Source organism: Calonectris borealis, chromosome 26, assembly GCF_964195595.1.
Source record: "Calonectris borealis chromosome 26, bCalBor7.hap1.2, whole genome shotgun sequence".
Taxonomy (NCBI): domain Eukaryota; kingdom Metazoa; phylum Chordata; class Aves; order Procellariiformes; family Procellariidae; genus Calonectris; species Calonectris borealis.
In genome coordinates this window covers 7,358,375-7,366,698 of record NC_134337.1, presented here as the reverse complement: position 1 = coordinate 7,366,698, position 8,324 = coordinate 7,358,375, and the positions used below count along the sequence as shown (strand labels likewise).

General features: G+C 43.2%; 1 protein-coding gene across 1 annotated transcript; it reads right to left on the bottom strand.

Moving 5' to 3' along the window:
• Nucleotides 1-389: 389 nt before the first annotated feature.
• DDX20 (DEAD-box helicase 20) lies at nucleotides 390-6,561 on the bottom strand. The gene is made up of 11 exons (XM_075174391.1): nucleotides 6,335-6,561; nucleotides 6,154-6,248; nucleotides 5,765-5,933; nucleotides 5,376-5,490; nucleotides 5,155-5,297; nucleotides 4,633-4,771; nucleotides 4,182-4,240; nucleotides 3,403-3,485; nucleotides 2,590-2,695; nucleotides 2,404-2,505; nucleotides 390-1,716 (listed from the first exon to the last, which is right to left on the bottom strand). Exons 1-11 carry the CDS (start codon nucleotides 6,528-6,530, stop codon nucleotides 614-616), a joined length of 2,310 nt encoding a protein of 769 aa, XP_075030492.1. The 5' UTR covers nucleotides 6,531-6,561; the 3' UTR covers nucleotides 390-613.
• Between the last annotated feature and the right edge of the window lie 1,763 nt (nucleotides 6,562-8,324).

Below are 8,324 nucleotides of genomic sequence, written 5' to 3'. Positions count from 1 at the left end.
ACATAATTAAACCATCCTCTACTGCACAGCTTGCCATACACCTAGCTATAGATATGTTATTTATACAATGTTAATTAACTGGATTTAAATTAGCAATACAGGCATTGAGACGCAGGTTTCACTCTGCCACTTAACTAGTATATAATCAGTGCCTGGTGTTTAATGAGAGAATTACAGAAAATGGAATGATGTCCAACTATAAACAGACTATTTAGTCTTACGGTGAATTCATCTTCACCCAAAAGTCGCATGGAAGACAAGTCAAGCAAATAAAACTGGGGTTGGTTTGTATTTTCTCCTTACTGAGACTTCTTACATGTAAGTTGCTGCCTTTTATCTTCCTTTGTTTACTTTGGATTGTAAAGATTGCAACTGAACATCCAGCTGTCTTTCATTTCCTTTTATTAACAACTTGTTGTTACACCATCACTGGAATGCATGTAAAACATTTACCTAGACACAGCTCGCTTATGAAATAGACAACATTTTTCTTCAATCTTAAACAATGTCTGTTTATGTTTGTCAATGTACTTGTGGACCAGCAGTTACGTTTTCACAGATAATGTCCATTGATGGCACCAACCAGCCCATCCGTAACAGCAGTGTCATTACATCAATCACCACTTTTCAGCAGTTCCTGAAGATAGACTGAGTTGACATGATAGGCATTCATCCAGTTAAACTGCCTGTAACTTTTCCTATAGTGAGACACTGCAGCATAGTAGTTTTGCCACGCCTGATAATAAGATTTCCAGTAGTTTTTGTAACTCCAAGCCTCATATGGAACACCATCATCCCAAGAGCTGCAGGAGCAGTCATCTTCAGTTTTTCTCGTGGAAGGACTAGGGAATTGATGGTAATGGTTTTTCTTTTGTTTAGTGTTTTGTTTCAGCACTTTCTTTTTCACTTGGTTTTGCTTTGGGACTTGTGATAGCTCCTGAGGCTTCTCTGGTGTAGGACAGAAGCCTGCATGACCCTGACGCATTGTGGGAACAGCATTCTTCTCCTGTGTATCTGAAAATGCTTCAAAGCATGAGTTATTTTCCCTATTATTGGAGGAAGCCCTGGAACTGTACGACCCATCACTGTCACCAGACACACCACCGTTGGCTACCATCTCCGTGTTATGTTCCACCTCTTTCCACTCTACGCCACCATTTCTGGGGAGCTCGCATTGTTCTCCTGGGCCTGAATAGCTTCTTAAAATTTCAACCTCTCTCTCCAACCCTTCTTTAATGAAATACTCATAGTCTTCAACAAACTCTGAGAAGTTCCAGGGATTGTTCTGTTGGCTTTTGAAAGAAGACAAGCATGGAATTCTGGGAAGATTTTTTTTTAAGGCTTCCTCATCTGGACACTGAGTGCTATGCTGTCCATCCGTTCTGGAGACAGTTTTGACTTGATTCCGCTGTTCTGTGCGGCCACTGGAAGTTTGGGGGTTTCTGCTACCTTTTTCTGTATTTGCAGAATTTGTGCGCTTTTTTATCTGCTTTTGCTTCAGAGCCTTTTTTGGCCTTTCTACAGAAGAATTATCACCTGGAAGATTAGAAAGAGGCTGAGGTACCTCTGAAAAACTGTTTTGGACAGGCTGCAGTACTGGTTCCTCTGGTCTAAGACACACAGTGTCAGAATTCACTGAAGCACCTGTATGTATAACAGGTTTGACTTCTACCTCCCCATCTTCAAACTGATCCATCATTCCTGGAGGTATAGGCTCTGCACAAAAGGGAAACAAGCAGGCACTCAATTAAGTGCATCCTTCCCTCTAGAACTCAAATGAGTACCAAAGTAAAGCTTTGCAAAATCGCAAATAAGATGTTAAGACATGTTATGTTAGGGCTACAAACCGACCCCTTCAATTCTTGAAAAAGCTCAAATAGCCAGAACTTTTTCTTCGTGGAAAGCATCAAGAAGTTGATCGAGACAAGCAGCACTGCATTACTGTCACCTATTTTTCATATCCTACCTAACCAGGTAAAAAATTAGAACTATGTAAGAAGGTTGCTACATTTCTAGCAGAACAGCTTCTGGCAAAGCAAGGGTAGCATATCTTCTGCTGTTTCAATTATTCCTTCCTTACTTCTTCTACTGCATCTTACAGCCTGAGAAAGGCTTAATACCAGATTTCTGGAAATCCAAGTAATTATGTAGTTGCTTAAACAACAGCTGGATGCAGAGTTCCTCTCCCTAGCCGTAGGCATGCACTAAGTTCATTTTCTATTGCTTCGCACAACTGCAGCAGTTACACAAGTAGTCATTAGCAGAGTATGAAAAACCTGTACCAAAATTAATGCAACTTCAGCAGAGAAGATACATGTCAGATTTCTGTGGACTTGTCTGAAGCTTTGAATAAACAGAAAACAACCAACAAAACAACAGCTGCATTCATAGGACAGAGCATACCTGGTAGAGGAAGAAGCTGAAGATTACATTTCCGAGCAATTTTCATCATCATGTTTTCTTCCTCTCCACGGCAGCAGTACGTCACAGATAAGCCTAAAGTTCCTGCGATAGACAACAGAAAGTGTAATTACCTAACCAGAGCCAGCGAAGCTAGAGCAAGCTCAAGAAATCCACGACTGTTTTTACCAAAGCGCCCAGCTCTGCCAATACGATGCATGTACGTTTCCCAGTCTACAGGTACATCCAGGTTGATAACCAGATTCACTTTTTCAGCATCAATTCCGCGAGACGTCTTGAGAAAGTGAGGAGAGAAGGGGATATGTAAGTGAATATGCTGAGCAGATCTTTAAATAAATGCAACACATTTGGGAGTAACTGCTCATATAGTAACTTTTAGTTGTTACAATACACCATATAAAGCACCTAAAATTTTCCAGCCAGTTTACAGCATTACACTAGAACAGGCATATTGCATGTGACCATGAAAATGAGGGATCATTTTTCTCATGCCTTCTAAGTATCAAATACAAGCAAGCATGTTTTTTCCCCCAACATCAAAAAATTCAACCCGACAGCAGTAATCTTTTCATGACAGGACCTCAAACTATCAACTAGAGAGAAAAATCAGCCACATCAGCCACAAAAAAGCTGAGAGTGCCTCAAGCATCACCACTGCTCTATTTAAAGCTGTTTGGGATGTTATTATTGCGAGCATACTGTACTAGAGAAACAAACTGTTCCTTCCCATAGCTCCTATCCAAAGCAAACAACTCTACTGCTCTGAAATATCTATAAGCTTCTGCAAAGCAATACATAAACTAAAAATTTTTGACCAGATGAGGAATAGGGAACAATTTCTAATTGAAAATAAGTCGCACACAGTGCTCAAGTCACATGCTTTATCAGTACATTTATGTTCTATTCAATTCCAAGTCAAATCTAATTCTCTGAAGTAACTTCATGTACAATACTCATGTATGCTATAAAATACTAACTCACCAAGTCCGTGGAAATCAGAACTCTACAGTGGAATTGCTTTAATTTAGCCATAGCATCAAGTCGTTGACTTTGATTCATGCTACCTAGAAAGACAAAAATTAGAAACAGATTACATTCTTCAGTTTTATGCCCCTCAAATTCTGGAAAACACTGCTTTGTAAAACTGTAATGAGATCAGAAATAAGGTTGAGAGAAACTTCCTCAAACATCAGTTCCAAATGAGTAAACAAGAAACAAACAAAAACTTGAAAATCAGGAAATCCATTACAAAAATAATTCTTTTACTTGTTTTTAAAGAGAAACCAGTATGTAGATACTTAAGCCACTTGAACAACACTGACTTAGACAAATTTTACTTAAGCATATAAGCCATGGAAAACACCATTGAAGTAAAAACTCAAGGTTTCTAATAAACATTAGGTGCCAGCTATCAGCTTTTTACAGAGAAGCTAGAAATAAAAAAGATTTAAATTCAACATCTGCATTCCAAAGAAACACTGCTTCAACCTGCAAATGTAAGTAAACTTTCTCTTTACAAATAAGCCAATGCACTCATCTGGACATTCATAAAATGACTCTCAAACAAATCTGAAAACAGGAAAGTTAATCAATGTAAAAATTAATTAATATTTAAATCCTAAAGACCTATGAAGTTTCAAATGCTATTCTTAGTTATTTAACCAGAGGCCATGCAAACCATGATTTAGGGTCAATTTTCCTATTTTAGGTCACATTTCTGCACAACTTCAATAGAATCAGAAAGTTTTGAATGGACTTACCTGAAATGCACTCAGCAGGAAAGCCTCTGGATGTTAGTATTTCAGCTAGATGTTGAGCCCTGACAGAATATACACAATGAAAACTGTAAATAAAACCGCAGACCTAACAACCCCTGTGCATTTCTTAACAACAGGCTATTCTTTACAGCCAAGAACCACATTCCAAAACTGTCACTTTCATCTTTACATCTAGAACAGCCACCTTACAGATGGAAAAGGACAACAGGATATCAGGTCTCGCTGTACTCTAAACAATGCACAAGGTACCTTCGTGCTAAAGCATTCCTTTATTTTCAGTATTTCATACTGCATTCCTCTAGCTGTATTTCAGATCTGAAATTTGCATACTGTTTTGAGACCTTATAGAAAGTCTATATAAGTTTATCCCTGACTGGACACTACAACCACTGCTTTTGAACATGCTTTATACAGATTATTTCAAATTTATTACCTGCTATGCAAATTTGAGAAGACTAAGGCTTGATTAAATGGAATCTTGCTGAACAACTCCTGTAGGTGCTGGGTTTTCTCCTCAAATGTTTTATGTGGAAGTGGATGGGAATTCACAATTTTATAATACTGCTTCAGCCCTGAGCACGAAACCAAAAATACTATGAGATTAAGGGTTTGCATGAAAACATGCACAGTGCTATGCTGCTGTCAACACGTGTCACTGCAGCTGAAACAGAGACTTGAAATTTAAACAAGCACACATGTGCCAAATAAGAACCTGCAGGACAGGTTTTTCTTAAAAGGCTGAAATATGTTTGGAATTGATAGAAAAAAGAAAGTTACATTCATCGCTGATGTTTTAAATACATCAATATGGGAAACAAATACTTCGTAAGCTAATCAACTCACCTGTGTAAGGAAATCGTGAAGCATCACAAATTTTAAAAGTGCATGTTTTGGTTTTAGTATACTCTTCTTAATCTGTTGATAACAATATCACTATAAACCAACTTCTACTTACCAATAAGACTTGGATCAGTAGGGTTCAACCTCACAAATGTTGGCTCTCTCATGTACCTGGTCAAAGCATTAGCTAATGATTCAGGATAAGTAGCTGAAACAGCAAGCATCTGTTTATTGGCCGGTAGCGAAGAGTAAATCCAACTGCGAGAAAACAAATGGAAATGACTAACAAATATGTATCTAATCTACTGACAAATGCATGAGAAGTGTTTTTCTCACTTGATTTGCTCCTGAAAGCTGCCTTCTTCTAGAAGCTTGTCTGCTTCATCAAGAATGAAAAGCCGGATACTGGCTGTATTCAAGTAGTCCAACTCTATGAGCTGTTTTATTCGACCTGCATATGAAGAAAAAAGTAAAACAAACTTGAAAAGTATTAATTGAAAGGTTCTAATGATTAATTTTGTAATTTAAAAAAAAAAAATAATAAGCCTTAAAAAGGGCATATTTAGAATAATGTCTGATTAAAAATACCTGGTCTAAATGTGTCTGGCACTGGCCTTTAAAACCACCCTCTATTTTTAAAAAAAGGAACCCAGATTTCAAAAGCACCAGTTATGGTACTGTGAAGTATCACACGGTATCTGAAGCACAATGAAGCACATCCATACCTGGGGAGCCAACTGCTATATGGCACTTCTTTAGTCTGATTTTGTCCTGGTTCAAAGGAGTCCCTCCAATGAAGACATGACATTCCAAGCCTTCCATTTTTATTCCAATAGTTGTGATTACAGCATGAATCTGCACAGCAATCTCCCGTGTAGGAGCCAAGATCAGAATCTGTAAGGGCCAATGATTAAATGTGAAAGCTGCAGAAGGGTTCCGAAGATTAAAGCCCAGCGTCGAGTCGTGATGGTTTCAAATACTATGTCTCACAGGCGACAACGGAGTTTCCCTAAGAAAAAGGGCGACTCCCCCTCACAGAGCAATGCCCCCCCTCCCCGTACCGGTAAAGGCGGGCCGGGCCAGCGCGCAGCAGCAACCCGGGGCCGGGGCTCACCTGCGTGGCGGGGCTCTCCAGCAGCACCGCGTCCAGGGCGATGGTGGAGAACACGCAGGTTTTGCCAGTGCCAGACTTGGCCTGCACGATGAGATCTGGAAAGATCCGCCACAGAGGTCACCGGAGGCCCCCGGGTGCCCCCAGCCCCGCGCCCGGCCCCTCACCCGGCCCGCCCGCTCACCCAGGCCGCAGCGCCCCAACGGGATGGCCTTCAGCTGGACCGGCGACGGCCTGTGGAACCCAGCCGCCTCCAGCCCCGCCAGCACCGGCGCGGACAGCAGCAGCGACCCGAAGTCGGACGGGCCGCCGGGCACCAACACGTCGCGCGTGCGGAACCGTCCCTCAGCCGCCGCCGGGGCGTCCGCGGCCGCCGCCATCTTGGGGGCAGGAAGCGGCGGCGGGCGGCGCCTCGCGAGACGCGCCTTTAGTCCGCGCCGCGCACGCGCCCTGGCGCCCCCCGCCTCAGCGCGGCGTGCCGCCAGGGGGCGCCGCGGGCGCCGGTTGGCGGGCGGGGGCGCGCGGGGCCGCCTGCCTGCGCGTGGCCGCCTGCCTGCGCGCGGCGCGTTCCGTGAGGGGCGGCGGCGGCCGGGGCGCTCCCGGCCTGGCTCCCCGGCGCGTCAGTCTTTCCTGCCGACGTTAGCTGTTGTTTCCGCTCGTGAGGCTGGGGCTGCCCGCTGTGTGTCTCAGCAGGTGCGCTTACCTACACAGCAGCAGTTAATGATGATGTTTATGAAACAGCAGGCCTTGAGGTGGAGAAAGGTAAACCTTCGCGGCTAAACAGCCTTTCGTACGTGCCTGGTCGTTTGTTTCATGAACAGCACAAAAGCTTAAACTTAGAAATGTCACAGAGGATAAAACCTCTGTGTTACAGGAGTGGAAGTAAACCGGTGAGAGCCGGAGACCGTGCCGCAAGCTCCGCGAGCGAGAGCTCTGCCTAGAGCTTAAACCTGCACCGCAGAGAAGCGGGGCTCGAGGCATGGCGGAGGGTGGCCGAGCCAGGGCAGGGTGAGGGCAGGCACCTGGCCGGCAGCGGCAGGACAGGAGGGAACGGTCAGAAGAATGAGCAGAGGGAAAGAGAGGGAGTCGTATGAGGGAAGGAAGGGTCGGCAAAGGAATGATGGAGAAGGCTGCAAAAGAGGATGAGGAGGACAAAAAGAGGATGAGGAGGACAAAATTGATCGTGTTGGCAAAACAGTGTCAACAAGCTTGCTGACCGTCGGTGCCCAAAGTATCTATGTGAGTTTGGAGAGAAAGCAGTCACCGCTAATCTCTCAGCTATCCTACTGTAACGAAACAGCAGGGACATTTTGTTCTGCCCCCTCCAGTTTCAGCCCTCCTTCCACCATCCTGATGCTAGAAATGAGCTTCTCATTAAACACTCTGTGTCTGGGATACAGCTGTACTGCATACAGAAACAAGACTTAAAAGCCAGGGTACTACGAAAAATTAATAGTATAGCATTCACTTCAGCAAAGGCAAATGTATTAATCTGTTGTGTGTGCATTACTTACTATCTCTGTAGACGACTTATGTTAAATCCTGGGTGGTTTTATGCATATCAGCTTTTACTGTCATAGCAGTTCAGAGCGTCTGGACATGCAGCTTCCATTCATCGCAATGGGATTTCAAAAATCTCAACAGTGGCTTCTACTGTACAAGCACATACACTGTGTCATTATTCTTATATTGCCAGGCAGCCTAAATGAATTTTAATGGCTTTGGTGTACCACAGTCTTTGTCACGCCTTTGAAATTCCTCATGATTATATTCCTGATGGGGGAGAAAAAGTCTGGTGCATTCTATTCAGTTGTTATTTTTCAGTATTATGATATTTTCATATGAATATCTGAGCACCAACCAAGAGTGGGGCCTCACAGGACAATGAAGAACACTTTCAGCTTGGAGAGCTTAGCTCTACGAAGTTGGGACAGACCAGATGGTAGGGGCGAGAACTGTGCCCCGGAGCAGAGGTAACAGGATAGCTAACTACAAGCATTCTGTTAGTTCCAATTATTTTTTAATTTTTAAGTGGATATTCCCATTGGTCCTCAAGGGGAAACGAGTCTCCAACATGAGATAATTATCTCTGGATAAATCTGGGAAAGGAGACAGACAAAGACACCTGGCCATAACAAACATTTGATTAAATACAGCCTCTCATAACCCTTTTA

Excerpts from the sequence above, each read along its gene's own strand:
- DDX20 (XM_075174391.1), bottom strand. The coding sequence starts at position 6,530 with ATGGCGGCGGCCGCGGACGCCCCGGCGGCGGCTGAGGGACGGTTCCGC. Across the intron at positions 5,934-6,153 it reads TGGAGAGCCCCGCCACGCAG|ATTCTGATCTTGGCTCCTAC; the intron begins GTGAGCCCCGGC and ends TGGCCCTTACAG. Across the intron at positions 3,486-4,181 it reads TCCTGCTGAGTGCATTTCAG|GTAGCATGAATCAAAGTCAA; the intron begins GTAAGTCCATTC and ends TTGTCTTTCTAG.